Source organism: Phascolarctos cinereus, unplaced genomic scaffold (genome assembly GCF_003287225.1).
Source record: "Phascolarctos cinereus isolate Bilbo 61053 unplaced genomic scaffold, phaCin_HiC Scaffold_5;HRSCAF=322, whole genome shotgun sequence".
Classification (NCBI taxonomy): Eukaryota; Metazoa; Chordata; class Mammalia; order Diprotodontia; family Phascolarctidae; genus Phascolarctos; species Phascolarctos cinereus.
This window is the reverse complement of record NW_027555958.1, coordinates 16,298,587-16,316,831: the sequence shown is the minus strand read 5'-3', so window position 1 is coordinate 16,316,831 and position 18,245 is coordinate 16,298,587. Positions and strand designations below refer to the sequence as shown.

Here is an 18,245-nt window from a genome sequence, read left to right as displayed (position 1 = left end):
AAAGCCTCTCTTACTTTCTTCTCACCAAAGGACAAGTAACCCAACTAAGACTCAAGAAGACTCAGGAGGACCAGGGATCATAGAGACTCTGTGAGCTGGAAAATGGAGGCCATTGTTCACTTGCTAGAGTTATTGGATGGTTAGGAAAAAGATGGTACCCAGAATAGGAATGAGGAAGTTCAGAATGGGGAGAGGTTTGGGGAAAAGATCATGAGTTTTGTTTTGGGCATGTTGAGTTTGAAATGCTTATGGGCCATCCAATCTGAAATGTCCAGTAGGCAGGTGGTGATGTAGGACTGGAGCTCAGGAGAGAGAGACAGAGAGAGAGAGAGAGACAGACAGAGACAGAGAGAGAGATACAGAGACAGAGACACAGAGAGAAACAGAGGCAGAAAGGTACAGAGAGAGACAGAGAGAAGAGCTGGGTTATAGATCTGGAAGTCATCTGCATTGAGATAATAACAATGCAACTGGTGAGGTCATCATGAGAGGTGGCATAGGTATCCAGATAAGAGAAGGCTGAGGATACAGCCTTTGGAGGATTCTTGTAGTTTGGGAGCAGGACATCCATGCAGATCCAGCAGAGGAGACTGAGAAAGTCAGGTAGGAGGAAGATCAAGGGAGCAATGACATGAAAACCCAGAGAGGAGAATATTTAAAAAAAAAAAAGAAAAAAAGAGGGCATTTATCAATGTCATGCTGCAGAGAGGTTAAGGAGAATGAAGATTGAAAAATGGCCATTAAAGTTGGCAATTAAGAGATCCTAGAGGACTTTGGGTAAGTTTATGAGAGTCAAAATCATAAGGGAGGAGAAGTTCTTGCTAACTGAGGACAGGGGTGGGGTAATTAAAGAAGGTTCTATGGAGGAAAAGTAATGTGGCATCCATTCATCTTCCAAGTCTCATGCATCCACCCATTCATACCCTTAGCTCACGTATTTGATCAACTAAATGTCTGTTGATGTGTTATCTAAGCACACGGAACAGGCTGGTCTTCACAAAGTGGCCTTTTAGCATTTGGGTAGGGTTGGAATCTACATTGGTCCACAAGAAAGCCTGGGGTTCCCCAGAGCTGTCTTAGATGTCTGCCCCATCCAGAGGAGCTGGACACAAAACATCCCTCCCATTAGGATCTTGGGTCAAGCGGCAGAGATCTAAAGTACGAACCAAAAAAACGGTGTAAGGGGTGGTGTGGGTGGACCTGAGATTGAATGGACCTAGCGATGGGTCTGGACTAGTTTGAGGTTATCAAGGAAGCTGATGAAGCAGCTCCACCTGCTGGTGTTTCCAGATATTGTTAAGTTATAGGTGATCACAAATAATAGAACTAACGGTTCCTGTTTTGAATAAAAAGATGCATGATTTTTTAAAGATGGATTTCATGAACTTCCTCCTTCCCACTCCTACTGTACTGGCTCTCTGGGTGAAAAGGGCGCACCCATCATCTATGTAGCTAAGCGTGGCAGCACCACGACTGTTGTTGAGCTCTCAGTCCCCTCTCATCCCTCTGCCCTGACCAGTGGCCCACAGCATGGTATCCAACGGGGCCTGCCTGTGTAGCTGGTAAAACTCTTCAGGGCCACGGCAACCAGAATAAAATGCATTTGGGAACTGTTAACCAAATAAGTAAAAATGTGATACAACACAGACAATGTTAGCGTGTAGTTTTCTAAATCAGTATGCAGCCAGCAGGGATCCATTTTTATTTGAGTTTGACACTACTGGCCTACAACAATGTGCTGGTGAGTCTTAGGATAGAAGCAGAGGGCAAGCCTTCAGATTATAGGAAGAATTTTAATTTCTCAAGATAAAATATATTTGTATTGCTTTGGATACTTTCTGATCAGACCCTGATCAGAAAGGGTAGCTCTGGAGTTGTGGACAGAAGTTCCAGATGTCTGTTAGCTTGACGGTCTCAGCCACCTTGATGAGTCTCCATTTCCTCATCTATAAAATGGGAATAACAAGGCTAGAGTGTCTGCTGCACGGGGTTGTTGGGAGAGGACCGGATGTGATCAAAGACGTGGCGTAGTATTAGAGAGGAAAGAGACCTTGGGGACTTTCTGGTCCGGCGCCCCTTCATCTGACAAATGAGGAAACTGAGGCTCAGAGAAGTTAAGAGCTTTGCCCAAGGTCACACAGCTGATGTCTGAGGTAGAATTGAAATCCAAGGGTTCCTGACTCCTGGCCAGCAATTCTGTTCAATGTGCCATAGTTTGCAAACCTCCAAGTGCTACAACATGTTTTATTATTTTTATTATTGTTGTTGTTGTTGTTGTTACTGTTATTAGTGTCTCTGTCTGAAGAAAAAGGCCACGGGCTTAGTTTCTGTTCATTGCCATTCAAAGAACAGAACCTGATGTTTGCTGCTGCCTTTTTGTTTCTGACCCTTTCCTTTAGCCTCCCATGGAGATCTGCATTCTTTCTGGATGGGAAATGAGGAGCTCAGGTTGTCGGTGTCACCTCTACGTACCTCAGGTCTCCCAACAAATGTGTGGATTCACATACAAATCCCTTCAGGTTTTAGCAGGTGTCCTAAAAACACCCACTGAAACTCCTCAGTGGGGAAACTTTGGGAGGCGGGGGTGAGGGGGCTGCTCATGAATCAGAAGTGTGCAAAGTTTGCTTTTTTATTTTTTTTAAATTTTTAAATTTTTAATTTTTTTTATTTTAGGCAAGGTCACACAGCTAGTGAGTGTTATGTATCTGAGACCAGATTTGAACTGAGATCCTCCTGATTCCAAGGCTGGTGCTCTATCCACTGGGCCACCTAGCTGCTCCAGTTTTTTTAAAAATCTTATTTGATTTTCACAACAAGTCCTGAGATAGGTGTTTTTATTAGCTCCGTTTTACAGTTAAGGAAACTAAAGCAAACGGTTGCGTGACTTGCCCCAGGGTCACACAGCTAGTAAGTTTCTGAGGTCAGATTTGAACTCAGGTGTTCCTGACTCCAGGCCCAGCGCTCTCTGCACTGTGACGCCACCAGCTGCCTGTGGTTATAGTCAAAAGAGCAGCACACTTGGGAGTCGGAAAGCCTTGGTTCAGGTCTGTGACTTAATTAGCTTTGTGACTGTGGTGGGCAAGTCATTTAACCAAACTGAGCTTCAATTTGTCATCTACAAAATAGTAAGAATGATATTAGCACCATCTGTGTTCCAGGGTAAGAAAAGTGTTTTATAGTTTATAAAAGTCTTATAGAAAATGAGCTCTTATTATTTTGTAGGTCGAGGCAGTGTGATGTGTAGGGGGTAGAATTAGGAAGACCTGAATTTGTATGCCACCTCGCTTTGAGATGCACCCTACTAGGATCCTGAACAAGTCATTTAACAGCTACCCCCCTCCCCAATCCCTGTGCCCCAGGCAGTGCCCCAGGATTCGATGGGCCTCAGAGCAAGGGATGATCTCTATTGGTGAGATCTTTCTCAGGTAGTTTCCTTCCCATAGAAGTTCTTATCCAGGGGTGGGGAGCCTGCGGCCTCGAGGCCACATGCAGCCTCTAAGTCCTCAGGTTCAGCCCTCTGACTAAACCCAAACTTCACAAAACAAATCCCCTTAATAAAAGAATTTGTTCTGTAAAAACTTGGACTCAGTCAAAGTGCCACACTTGAGGACCTAGAGGGCCACATGTGGTCTCAAAGCCCCAGGTTGCCCACCCCAAATGAAATCATAAGTTATGTATGAGAGACAGAGAGAAGAGAGAGACAGACAGACAGAGACAGACAGACAGAGACAGAGACAGAGAGAAGGGGGAGAGACAGAGAGAGACAGACAGGAGACAGAGACAGAGACAGACAGAGAGGAGAGAGAGACAGACAGAGACAAGACAGACAGAGACAGACAGACAGAGACAGAGACAGAGAGAAAGGGGAGAGAGAGAGAGACAGAGACAGACAGAGACAGAGACAGACAGGAGAGAGACAGAGACAGAGACAGACAGAGAGGAGAGAGAGACAGACAGAGACAGACAGAGAGAGACAGAGACAGAGAGAAGAGAGACAGACAGAGAGGAGAGAGAGAGACAGACAGACAGAGAGAGAGAGACAGAGACAGAGACAGACAGACAGGAGAGAGACAGAGACAGAGACAGACAGAGAGGAGAGAGAGACAGACAGAGACAAGACAGACAGAGACAGACAGAGAGAGACAGAGACAGAGAGAAGAGAGAGACAGACAGAGAGGAGAGAGAGACAGACAGACAGAGAGAGAGACAGAGACAGACAGAGAGGAGAGAGACAGAGACAGAGACAGACAGAGAGACAGGGAGAGACAGACAGAGACAGAGAGACAGAGAGACAGAGACAGAGACAGAGACAGAGAGAGACAGACAGAGAGAGAGACAGAGAGACAGAGAGAGAGAGACAGAGACAGACAGACAGAGAGGAGAGAGAGAGTGTCCTAGAACTGGAAAGGGCTCTAAAGGACATCTTATTCAGGAGTTCCTAACCTGGAGCTCATTGACTTGATTTAAAAACTATACTTTGATAGCTGCATATTTTGATAACTTGTTAATCCTCTCTGTTTTTACTTTATTTAAAAATCTTATTCTGAGGTAGGGTCTGCAGGGCCCTTTCCATTTCTCCCCAGTGCTTAGCATAGTGCTTGGCATATAGTGAGCTAAGAGGTGGACCAACGTGTACAGACAGCTTTTCCTAGGAGTTTGACTACAAAAGGAGAAGATGATGGTGGTGGTGATGACGGTTCCAGGGGCTGGAAGGGCTCTAGGGATTGTCTTTCCAGGATGGGGAAGCCTTGCATGTGTGTTTGAAAGCATCCAGGCAGGAACCAGTAGACAACAAGAAAACGACCATTGGATAGGAGCGATGGCTGGGCACGTAATCACCTGGAGGTGATTCATCAAATGAGATTCGATTTGTGAAGCGCTTTGCACAGAGCCCAGCACATAGTCGGCGCTTAATAAATGCTTTTCCCCCTGCCCCACATGATGAGTCTGGAGGGTCATCTCTTTACTGGAGACTGGAGTAAAGGAGTAAAGAATGGGAGATGATATCAAGGGGTTTTGAGATGTAGAGAAGGGGAGTAAGAAGAGGGAACTCCTAGGGAATGGTCTATTTTTCTCAGGAAAGTGTGAAATGAGGCCCTCAGCTGAGAGGGCTGGGGAAGGGGCTGTGGTGGAGGCTTAAGGAGAGAAGGCAAGGCTTGGGGCAGCCGCTGTGGGGAGTGCCATAGGGAATACAGATATTGCCCTGCTGAGGTGAAGGCCCAGTTGGATTTAGATGACATTGATTTGTAGGGGCTCCATGTGCTTGATCGTTTGATTTTCTCCAGCTTTGTTCAGTATGTAGCAATAGAAGAAGCAGATGGTGGGAGTGATCTAGGGGTTGGGCAGAGTTTGAGCACTGGTTTGAGCAAAGGGACTCAGGTCCTGAGGAGAGAGTAGGGTGAAATGGTTAACTATAGGATGAAGATTGGGGAGCGAAGAGTGGTGAGTGCAGTGGGGCTGGCTGGGAGGGTACACAATGGGGAATGAACATATGGGAGGTAACCAGGAGGTACCATAAGGTCAGATTTAGACTACAAGGGTCCCCAGAGGCCATCTAGGTCAGTCTCTGTATTTTACAGAGGAGAAAACTGAGGCCAAGGATGTTTAGTGACTTATTCAGAGTTACGCAAGAAGATATCAAAGTGGAATTTGAACCCAAGTTCTCTGAGTCTAGAATCAGTGTTCATTTGGTACAGACTGAAAATTAGGCCCAGAAGGACGGGCAAACATATGTATGTATGTATGTATGTATGTGTGATGGAGCCACAATAGGATCTCAAGGAGGAGAAGGCTCAGGCTTCCCTTTAGGTGGATGTCAGGGAAGACAAAGGCCTCAGCCCTAGACAAGATGGCTTTTATCAGGAAAAGCATTGCTGTGCACCCTCAATGATGGCTCTTTTGTGTGGCTAGAAATGAGGTCAGGATGGGGATGCAGGCCTGCCCTCTGCTGACTGCTCTTTTGTGTTAGTTACAGGACCCTGATCAGACCTACCTACAAAGTGTCTTACCGGACTGTGACGGCTCTGGAGTGGAAATGCTGCCCTGGGTTTGCTGGAAGTAACTGTGAAGAGGGTAAGTGATAATACTGTGATCTGTTCAGGGGCAAAGTGTGGCAGGCATCCGGGAGAAAGGCTTTTCCTCGGCTTTTCTCTCCTCGCCTCTTGGGAGCAGGTTCCATTTTGGAAGTGTATATTCAGTTTTCTACTTTTTTTTTCTCATTTCGCCAACCAATTCCAAAACAAATGTGTGCTGGGGGGCAGGCTTGTCCCAGCTGAGCTGACCTGGTGGGCAGGCCTGACAACGCCATTTACAAGCTGACGCTGCATACATGAGGGACATTCTACCCACTGCCTGGAAAAGGCTTGGGAATTCAGGGAGGCATCTAGAGACCTTCTTACAAGGGCTTCCCTGTTCCTTCTGAGGGTCAGAAGAAGGAGGCCAAGGCCACAGTGAAGGTCTATGACTGAAGTGATGATGAAGAGATTCATATCTCAAAGAAATCAAAAGACCTTTTGCATTTATTTATTCTCAATTTACCTAAATCCCTGAGGTTACAGGAGATCCAGTGGGAGAGATCTTGTTTGATTGGAGTTATCAAAACTGGTACCAGGGAAGTACAGGGATCAGATTTGGCAGTGGAGGGTGGCAAGTGGCTGGCATTAGTTAAATTTGTTTCACAAGTCTGAAGTTTAATATGAGGCATGAGGCTACAGGGCGTTCTTTGGAATCGCTCCCCTTTGAGCATCTTTTAGCAATTATTGTTGAGGTCTGTGATTCTCCCTGAGAGAGCAGGGTGTGGCCAGGTGAAATGGTGTGGAATTTAGTCCACAATTCAGGCAAGAGTGATTGCCAGACTTCCGGTTGCTGAATGTGGTCCTATCCTTAAATAACCTCATCACACTTGGATTTTTTGTTTGTTTGTTTCATCGATGGCAATTATTAGTACAAAAAAGAGATGTATATACAACGGAAAATAATATATGTGCTTTAATGGATTGATATGTGTGGTTTAAAAAACCTATATATTATGAAGCAGCAATATGTAGTGGGTAGAGGAATTGAGAATAATAACAATAACTAGCATGTCAATAGTACTTTAGAGTTTCAAAGTACTTTACAAATATTAACTCATTTTTATTCTTCTAATAATCCTAGAAGGTAGGGGTTGTTATTAGCCTCATTTTACAGATGAGGAAACCAAGGCAGACAGAGGTGTAGTGACTTGTCCAAGGTCATATACGTAAGTGTCTGAAGCCAGATTTGAACTTGGGTCTTCCTGACTCCAGGTTTATGCTCTATTCACTGCCCCACCTGGCTGCCCTTGAAAGATCTGTACTCAACTTCCACTCTGACACATCCTGGCTGTATGACTCTGGTCATGTCATTTAACCTTTCAGTGCCTCAAGTAACTCTCTAAGAGTTTAAGTTGCATTATATGTATGTGTCTCTGAGTGAACGTGAGTGTGTTACATGGTTCAGAGTTGTATTAGAGTAGGGACCTCCCAGTGAAAAAATACCCACTATCAATGCAAACTAGCACTATATTTTCTATACATATCATATATGTGCATGCATGCGTATATACCTATTGTATTTGATACCTCGGCAGATCCATGATGCCAATAATATGGGCACTCCCCCAGTGAAGCATGTCTTCTCATCTTGGGTGATAATTATAGTGTGTATATGTATAAGTACACACATATGTACCTGTGTGTGTTTATGTAAGTATAGTTTTATCAAACGAGATGATATATGTAAGGCATTCTACAACCCTTAAAGCATTATATCCATGTTAGTTATTATTATTATTATAATGTAGGAATAGGGACTGGATGTGTGATTTCTGTTAGGATAGGGACTCCCGGAGAAGGAAACTCATTTACTGGTGCAGATCAGAGAGTTCTCTACAATTCACAGTCTTGAAGAGTTGTTTGGGGCACTGAGAAGTTATGTGACTTTTCCAGGATCACGTGGTATATATGTGTCAGGGGACTGAACTCAGGGCTTCCTCCTGAGGCTAGCTCTATCCCCTGTGCTCTGTACTGTTTCGAGATTGAAGCCACTTGAAGAATTAGCAATGAAACCTTGACATACTGCAGCTTTTTCCAAGAAATGGCTGGATTTTCAGATGCAAGTGGCCTGTCCAGTGTTACAGGTGGGGATGGTGATACAGCTGTCCTTTCTGTCCTTTGTTTTCACTGGACTCCCAGGCCAGTTGGGGGGCTGCTAACAAAGCAGAGATCAGCAGAAAGATCCAGGAAAATCGAGGGCTTGCTGATGAATTCTTAATGGAGAGGAGGATGGCTCCTGATCCAAACAAGCCCCTTTTGAAAGAGGGCCGGGGGTGGGAAGGGACAGAGAGGAGGAGAATGACAAAATGGCCTGAAGATAAGTGGGAAGGGAAGACGAGCAAGGAGGTGAGGCTTTGTGTGCTTCACAGCCCGGTGTCTACTGTAAAGCCTGGTTGCACTGAATTTCCTCATGATGTTCCGGGGTGTTCAACCTGAGGAGATAATCTTTCCCATTTTATCCATCTACTCCCCAGAATCTACTGAAGGTCCTAAAATCAATGTTGTTTTTTCTTTTCTTTAATTTTATTTTTTCTCAATCATTATTGTTTCAGTCATGTCCGACTCTTCATAACCCCATCGGCCATAGCACACCAGGACCCTTTATTCTCCATTACCTCGCAAAGTCTGTCCAAGTTCATGTTCATCGTTTTCATTATACTCTCCATGCATCTCATCCTCTGCCATCCACTTTTCCTTTTGCCTCAGTCTTTCCCAACGTCAGGGTCTTTTCCAGAGAGTCTTGTCTTCTAATTATGTGGCCAAAACATTTAAGCTTCAGCTTCTGTATTTGCCTTTCCAGTGAATAGCCTGAGTCAATTTCTTTAAGTATTGGCTGATTTGATCTCCTTGCTGTCCAAGGGACTCTCAAAAGTCTTCTCCAGCACCACAGTTTGAAAGCATCGATTCTGTGGTACTCAGCTTTCCTCATGGTGTCCAATTCTCACAGCCGTACTTTGCTACTAGAAAAACCATAGCTTTGACTATGCAGACCTTTGTTGGCAAGGTGATGTCTCTGCTTTTTAGTACACCATACAGCTTTGTCATAGTTTTCTTCCAAAAAGCAAGCATCTTTTAATTTCATGGCTGCAGTCTGCAGTGATCTTTGAGCCCAAGAGTATACAATCTGACACTGCTTCCATTATTTCTCCTTCTGTTTTCCAGAAAGTGAGGGGACCAGTTGCCAAGATCTTAGCTTTTTTTGATGTTAAGCTTCAAGTCAGCTTTTACACTCTCCTCTTTCGCCCTCATCAAGAGGCTTCTTAATTCCTTTTCACTTTCTGCCATCAGAGTGGCATCATCTGCATATCTGAGATTAACATTTCTCTCAGCAAGCTTAAAATTCTGGCTTTTGATTCATTCAGCCTGGCTTTTCGCATGATGTACTCTGCATATAAGTTAAATTAGATAAGGTGACAACATTAAGCCTTGTCACACTCCTTGTCCAATCTTATACCGATATTTGTTCCATGTTCGGTTCTAACTGGTGCTTCTTGACCCACATGTAAGTTCCTCAGGAGACAAGAAGATGATCTGGTCATCCCCTCTCATTGAGGACTTGCCACATTTCATTGTGATCCACACAGTCAAAGGCTCTAGTGTATCAGTGAAACAGAAGCAGACATTTTTCTGGAACTCCCTTGCTTTCTCCATAATTCGGTGAATGTTGGCAATTAGGTTTCTGCTTCTTCTGCGTCTTCAAAACCCATCTTGCTCTTCTGGCAATTCTTGGTTCATATCGTTCAAGCCTAGCTTGCAGAATCTTAAGCATAACTATGTGACATGAGCATTTGTTTAGTAATTTGAATATTCCTTGGCATTGCCATTTTTAGAATTGGAAAATCAACTAATCTTTTCCAATTCAGTAGCTACTGTTGTGTTTTCCAAATCTGCTGGCATATTGAGTGCAGCACTTTAATAACATCTCTTTTGGATCTTAAATAACTCAGCTGGAATTCTATCACCTTTAGAACTAATCTTATTGTTAGAGATGCTTCCCAAGGGCCACTTGACTTCATTCTCTGGGATGTCTGGCTATAGATGAGTAACCACAACATGATTGGTGATTTTTCTCAATTACATGTAAACAAAAATTTTAACATTTGGTTTTTTTTTTTAAATTTTGAGTTCCAAATTCTCTCCCTCTCTTGTCACCCCCCTTCCTGAGAAAGCAAAAAGTTTGATATAGATTATATGTGTGTAGCCATGCAGTCCATTTCCATATTAGCCATGTTGCAAAAGAAAACAGATAAAAAAAACAAGAATAATAAAGAAAGCTTAAAAAAGTGTGTTCCAATCTGCATTCATGTACTGTCAGTTCTTTCGCTGGAGGCAGCTAATATTTTTCATCATAAGTCCTTCAGGATTGTCTTGGGTCATTGTATTGCTGAGGAGAGCTAAGTCATTCATAGTTGATCATTATACAATATTGCTGTTACTACTTATAATGTTTTCTTGGGGTTGCTTATTTCATGTAAGTCTTTCCAGGATTTCCTGAAAGCATCCTACTTAACATTTCCTATCGCAGAATAGTGTTCTATCTCAATCATATACTACAACTTGTTCAGCCATTCCCCAGTGGATGAGCATCCTTTCAATTTCCAATTCTTTGCCATCACAGAAGAGCTGCTGTCAGTATTTTTGTACAGATAGGTACTTTTCCTTCTTCTTTGATCTCTTTGGGATATAGACTTAGTAGTGGTATTGCTGGGTCAAAGGGTGTACACCGTTTTATAGCCCTTTGGTCATAGTTCCATGTTACTCTCCATAGTTCCAAATTGCTCAGTTCACAACTCCATCAACAGTGCATTGGTGTCCCAATTTTTCCACATCCCCTCCAACATTTGTCATTTTCCTTTTCTGACATATTAGCCAACTGGATAGGTGTGAGGTGGCAGAAACTAGGTATAGACCAATATCTCATGCAGTATACCAAGATGAGGTCAAAATGGGTACTTGATTTAGAAATAAAGGGTGATATTATAAGCAAATTAAGAGAGCATGGAATAGTTTACCTGTCAGACTTATGGATAAGGGGAAAATGTACATCCAAACAAGAGATAGAGAACATTATGGGATATAAAATGGAAATTTTGATTACATCAAAGTAAAAAGGTTTTGCACAAACAAAATCAATGAAGCCAAGATTAGAAGGAAAGCAGGAAACTGGGGGAAAATATTACAAGTTTCTCTGATAAAGGCCTCATTTCTTAAATATATAGATAACTAAGTCAAATTTAGAAGAATATAAGACATTCCCCAATTGTTAAATTGTGATGTGAACAGGCAGTTTTCTGAAGAAGAAATCGAAGCTATCTATAGTCATATGGAAAAAAATGCTCTCAATCATAATTGATTAGATAAATACAAATTTTGTAATTTCTTGTCCCCAAATTTTGTATCTTTCGGTTTGTCAAACACTAGATTACTATGGCTATTTACTATTCTGTATTGTGTACCTGCCTATTCCATTGTTCTACCACTCTATTTTTTTTTAATTAATGTTAAGGATTTCAGAGGCCCTGGTGGTTCTCTCTAGATACCTCTGCTAACAAACTCCAGCTTGGAAGAACCTTTTCTTTCAGGTGACCTAGAATGTTCAGAGAAAGAAATCCCTTAGGGTTTCACATTGGAGAGACTCTTTTTAAAAAAAAAATTATTTTTATTTTTTATTATCAATTTATTTTTAGTTTTCAACAATTACTTCCATTAGCTTTTGAGTTTTAAATTTTCTCACCCTCGCTCCCCATCTCCCTCCCTAAGATGTCATGCAATCTGACATAGGCTCTACATATTCATTCCTATTAAACACATTTTCACATTAGGCATGTTGTAAAGAAGAATTAGAACCAATAGGAGGAACCACAAGAAAGAAGAAACAAAACAAAACAGAAGAAAAAGAAGAGCAAATAGTATGCTTTGATATGCATTGAAACTCCATAGCTCCTTCTCTGGATATGGATAGCATTTTCATCATGAGACTTTTGGAGATGTCTTAGATACTTGCATTACTGAAAAGAGCTAAGTCTATCAAAGTTAGTCATCACCCAGTGTGGCTGTTACTGTGTACAACGTTCTCCTCGTTCTGCTCACTTCACTCGGCATCAGACCATACAAGTCTTTCCATGTTTTTCTGAAGTCAGCCTGTTCATCATTTCTTATAGCACAATAGTGTTCCATTACATTCATATACCACAGCTTGCTCAGCCATTCCCCAATTGATGGACATCCCTTCAATTTCCAATTCTTTGCCACCACAAAAAGAGCTGCTATCGATATTTTTGTACATGTTAGTCCTTTTTCCATTTTAATGATCTCTTTTGGATACAGCCCTAGAAGTGCTATTGCTGGGACAAAGGGTATGCGCAGTTTTATACGCCTTTGGGCATAGTTCCAAATTGCTCTCCAAAAGGGGTTGGATCAGTTCACAATGCCACCAACAATGCATTAATGTTCCAATTTTCCCACATCTTTTCCAACATTTATCATTTTCCTGTTTTGTCATGTTGGCCAATCTGATAGGTGTGATGTGGTACCTCAGAGTTGTTTTGATTTGCATTTCCGTAATCAATAGTGATTTAGAACATTTTTTCATGTGACTATAGATAGTTTTAATTTCTTCATCTGAAAACTGCCTGTTCATATCCTTTGACCATTTATCAATTGGGGAATGACTTGTATTCTTATAAATTTGACTTAATTCTCTATGTATTTTAGAAATGAGGCCTTATCAGAGACATGGGTTGTAAAAATTCTTTTCTAGTTTTCTGCTTCCCTCCTAGTCTTGGTTGCAGTGGCTTTGTTCAAAAACCTTTCAATTTAATGTAATCAAAATTATCCATTTTGCATTTCATAATGTTCTCTATCTCTTGTTTGGTCACAAATTCTTCTGTCCTCCATAAATCTGACCGGTAAGCTATTCCTTGCTCTCCCAGTTTGCTTATAGAATCAGCCTTTATATCTAAATCGTGTACCCATTTTGACTTTATCTTGGTGTATGATGTAAGATTTGGGTCTATGCCTAGTTTCGGCCATCCTCTTTTCCAGTTTTCCCAGTAGTTTTTGTCAAACAGTGAGTTCTTATCCCAGAAGCTGGAGTCTTTGGGTTTATCAAACAGTAGATTACTGTGTGTCTTGTGTACCTAACCTATTCCACTGATCCACCACTATTTCTTAGCCAGTACCAAGTAGTTTTAACGATTTCTGCTTTATAATACAATTTAAGATCTGATATGGCTAGGCCACCTTCCCCTGCATTTCTTTTCATTAGTTCCCTTGATATTCTGGACCTTCTGTTATTCCAAATGAATCTTGTTATTATTTTTTCTAACTCTATAAAATAATTTTTAGTAGTTTGATTGGAATGGTGCTGAATAAGTAAATTAACTTAGGTAGAATTGTCATTTTTATTATATTAGCCCCGCCTGCCCATGAGCAAGTGATGTTTTTCCAATTATTTAGATCTGACTTTATTTGCATGCAAAGTGTTTTGTAATTGTGTTCATAGAGTTCCTGGGTTTGTTTCAGCAGGTATACTATTGGAGAGACTCTTGCCGCCAGGTCCGTCTCTCTGTGGGGACAGTGATTTGGGTGATGGCTTATAGGGGTGCCCTGTGCTCAGCTGGCACCTCTCTTCAGGCATCTCAGACTGTTGATGAGCCTTAGCTACATTACTTAAGCAGCATTGTTATTGACATAAAATTGTATGCTCTAAAAAAATCACCTATTGACTCACAATGCACACAGTCCATAACTTGAAATAGGTTGTGTTCCAGAAGTTCATTTGCAAGTAGGTTGTTTGGAACTCAGAGTGCATTTTAAGTGCATCATTATTATAACAACAATGCTCTAATGCTAGACAGGATCCCAGGCCAGCTCATAAAAGCCTGCTTAATCTTTATGAACTATATTTTAGTTACATTATGGGAAAATGTGTTCTGTGGGAATGCAGTGATTTGGGAATTCTCTGTCTCTGCTGTGAGCCCCTTCCCAACCCGTTATAGCAGAGCATTCCAAATTCCTGGTGTTCTGGGGGAGGGGGTAGAGAGACATGAAGCAATGGCCGAAACTAAATGCACGTAAGTACAGGCACTTTAGTCAGTGAAAACAAAACTCATGACAGTCAATAGAAGTAAGACTGCAGAGTTAAAACCCACTGGTGTGGGGGTTAGAAGAACATGGCGTAGCCAAACCATTGGGCAGGGCTTCTCTTCTTCCTGGTCTCCCATATCTCCCACATGCTCTGCGTGGTCCAATGAATGGGCTCCAAGCATCAGTTTCCATGGAGGCTAGGACCTTTTGCTATGGGGGAGAGGTGGACTTATGGTGGCAGTTCGGCCCTGATATTAGTCTGATGGAACTCCATCAGCCCTGCCCTGACATAGGTGGGGCCAGAGGCCATTCTGCCCCGCTAGGGACAGAGGAACCTAGGAGGAAGGCAGGTTCTTGGGGTGCTGCTGCTGTCAGGACCCTCCAGAGCCAGCCTACTACCTCATGGGTCCCAAGCCTCTCATTCTCCCCTGGGTGAAGAAGGTTCCCTGGGCCAGGCACATTGTTAGGCCAAGGGCCGGGCCAGACAAGGGAGCCAGACCCTGGAGCCTGGAACAATCTTTTGGCTCTGAGGTGGGACAGCAGCCTCATGCTTTTTATGCCAGGTGCTTAGTGCATTGAGGTGTGGAAGTTCCAAGGTTGGGGAAAGCCCAGGAATGTTGTGCTTTCCCATTCACCTTTGGGAGGCAGAGGGGACCATGGGAAGATGGATGGATTGGGAGTCAGAGCCTTGGGTTCTAACCCTGGTTTTGCACTTAGAACCTGCATGACCTTGGGCCCATCACTAACTCTCAAGGCCTCACTTTCCTCGACTGCAAATGAATGAGTTGGATTAGATGATGCTGAATGTTCCTCCCCAGCTGAACCTCAGAGACTGCCTCCTGGCTGAATTCAGTAATGTGCGTCAGTTACTTCTGTTGTGGTTCCAGGCTTTACACAGTGCTGACCCCTGACCCGTGGCCGTGATAGAGAAATTAAAATGCCAAATCAGTCGTTTGGACCTCAGGTCCACAACCAGATTTGTCTAACCTAACCCTTTCAGTTGCTCAGAGCATATCCTATCTCAGCTCACTCTTCACCCTTCCTCTATCTGGGAATTCTCTGGTAACCTGCAGCTGAGGGCTCACACAAAGGAACCCGAGCTGCTTTCTACCTGACTTGAGCTATATCTGCTCTCCCCCATTCAGGTTACCCATGTGTGGTGCAGTTTGCTTTGAATGCCATCCTCACTGAGAAGGCCTGGGAAGCATTCACCTCTGGGCCCTCTGTTTCCTCATTGGTAGAAAGAGGGGTTAGACTAGCTGACCTCCAAGGTCCCTTCCTGCTCTAGAGCTATGATCCTGTAATCCTTTCCTCTTCTTTGACGTCCTAGACCAGGAGTCCTGAACTGAAAAGGGTCTTCACCCCTTGATCTGAGCGGGATTCTGGCAGCATTCCACAACCTTCTATTTAAAGATCTTTGCCCTCCCCCCAGTTCCTGTTTTCTTTTCTAACCTTTAAGAAAGTAAGGCCCATAGGAGATAAAAAATTCTACAGGGTGCAGTTTTTCTTTTGCAGCAGAGGGCTGGATTTGGAGTTGGAGAACACGGGTTCAAATCCTGGCTCTGCCAGGTACTCGCAGGGTGACATTATGTAAATCACTTAAGGTGAGGGGGCCAGGCTAGACGGCCTCTCACTTCTCTTCCACGTCCAGTCTATGGTCCCATGAATCATATGGGGTCTTCTGATCCGACAGCAAGGGCAGAGAGAGCTGCCTGAAAGAAGTCTTTGGACTCTGGTGTTGGTGGCTGATCTCAGTGTCTAGAGCCCCATCACATCTCTTTGTGTGTCTGGGGCATCCACAAAAGAAGCTGGCACGAAACATGCCACAAGAGCCTTCCTCAGGGTCTGAGTCCTTCACTGCAGTAGCATAGGTAGCAGGATACCTTAGTATGTCGGGAGAAATGTACCTTCGCCTTGTGTTCCTCTGGTTCCTTGAGAGCCTCCTTAGACCCAGGCCATCAAGAGCATCAGTGAGAATGACTTTTCCAGTTCGGTGCATTGCTTTCTCACCTTGTCTACTCACATTAAGAAAAACTGCTCTAAATCCCATGTTTTCTAATGGTACCTTTACAAGTGCCCTTTCCTGTGATGTAAGCTTGAATGGGTGAGAAAATTGGTTCAAGATCCCCCTTTCAGTACTGGAGTATTTCCAGAATAATCTTCTAAAACCAGCACTGGAATTTATAATGAGACACCTTTCCTCATGATCCCTGGGAAGCTCCAAACCAGCACTCCTACATTCCTCTTCCCCAGGAAAGGCATAGGACAGACTTCCATCACCCTTTATTGGAAAATGTGCCTCTGATTTTTCCAGCCTCACTTTGTGATCTTATAAAATCCCATCCAATATCCAGCTCAGGCCACAGAGCCATGAAAAACTGCTGCGCATTCCTGAAATCCAGCTGATGTAGACAGAAATTAAAATAACTCCTTCCACCGGTGCTTTAGAAGACCATTTCTCATAACACATTGGCCTGCGTGGGACAATGAGGGAGGCTTTGACACAAACAATGCTGGTAGGTTCAGCCATCAGGGGATAATAAGTTTGACTTGTGGGTATGTTTTGTTTCATTTTGTTTTCTTTCCTCCAACTGGAGCCCCAGCAAGGACAGGAAATGAATCCACTGAGCCACCCGGTCTAGTGAGCACTGATATAAAGAACATATGGAAGAGGGCATGAGAAGGGTAAAGGGGTTCAGCAATTGCATTGATGCATCAGGCTGATTGATTGAAATCCAAGATGATGCTGACATTTCAGCCTACTCTTAAAATGTGGATGTATGCGTGTGTGCGCGCGCGCGCTCACACACACACACACACACTCACACTCATACATGTTCATTCAGTCAAAGTTCAAAGCCAAACCTCCCAGGAAGGAATATTGTCCCTGGCCAATATTCCCCAAGCCTCGGCGTTACGACTTTGGCCATGTCACCTTTGACTTTATCAACCTCAGGTTTTTGGAAATGATCCTTCACTGCCCTCTCTGGGGCTTAGGACATCAATAGCTGTGACACTGATCCTGAGGGAGAGGGGACTGGAGTATGAGGGTCATGTCGGGTCAGGATATTGAGCCGGAGTGATGGGATTGTCCTCTTGCCCTCAGGGTGCGTGAGGACTGACTTCCAAGCTTCTCTAGTTCTGCCAAAGTCACTAGCCTTCTTCCAGTCACCCTCACCCACATAGCCTGTCACTTGCTAGGTCTTGCCTTTTCCACAGTCTCTCTTTCATCAGACCCACAATCAGGACTGTAGCAACTCTTTTTCTAGATTATCGCAACAGCCTCCTAATTGACCTTCTTGCCTCACGTTTCTTCCTACTCCAATCCATCTCCAAAACTGTTGTCCAAGTGATTTTCCTTAAGTACGGATCTGACCTTGTCTTTGCTTCTTCCACTGGCTCTCTGTTGCCTCTAGGACAAAATGCAGATTGCTTTTCTTCACTTGTAAAGCCCTTCCCACTGGGGCCAGACCTTTACCTTTCCATCCTCATTGGACACTGCTCCCCTTCGGGCACTCTCTGGGCCAGCCTAAGGGCCATCTTTCTCTTCCTCACTTTCTCCCATCTGTGTGCCCTTGAACCATCTGGTCCCTCGTGTTTGGCATGTCCTCACTCCTGCCACCTACCTTTATAGAATCCTTCTCTTCTTTCAGGACATAGCCCAAGCATCATCTCATACATCAAGCCATTCCAGTCCTCTTCCCCACCCGCTAGTGTCTGTCCTCCCTAAACTCCTTGTGTTATGGACTCGGTATTCATTTGGTTTTGTTGCCTTTGTATTTGTCCTGTGTATGTTAAGTTCACTCACACAGGATGTCCCAAAAGTCTTGGTTCAATAGGAAGGGTTAGTAGCTAGAAGTACGTGTTTTCCATTAGAAGGTAAGCTCCTTGAGAAAAGGCATTCTTTTCTTCTTTGCATTTGAGTCTCCAGTGCCTGGCATGGTGCCTAGGACATAAGTGCCTATTAAATGCCTATTGATTGACCGGGTACAAGTGCAGTTGGCATGTCCCCCACCCTATGAGAATGACAATCTCACATCTTGAGCTAGGGCTGTTCTCAGGTATAGGTGGAATAGCTGGTGG

The 18,245-nt window shown here is 43.6% G+C and overlaps 1 protein-coding gene across 2 annotated transcripts in view; it reads left to right on the top strand.

Annotated features, from left to right (window-relative positions):
- The window catches only part of COL26A1 (collagen type XXVI alpha 1 chain), a 267,961-nt gene that overhangs the window by 73,972 nt on the left and 175,744 nt on the right, over positions 1–18,245 (top strand). Inside the window, exon 3 of one of the 2 annotated variants that reach the window (XM_021005767.2) lies at positions 5,975–6,072. In XM_021005767.2, coding sequence (XP_020861426.1) covers positions 5,975–6,072 — 98 coding nt within the window. Of the gene's footprint in view, positions 1–5,968; positions 6,073–18,245 lie in introns of both variants that reach the window. The other variant, XM_021005766.2, reaches the window with a different exon arrangement.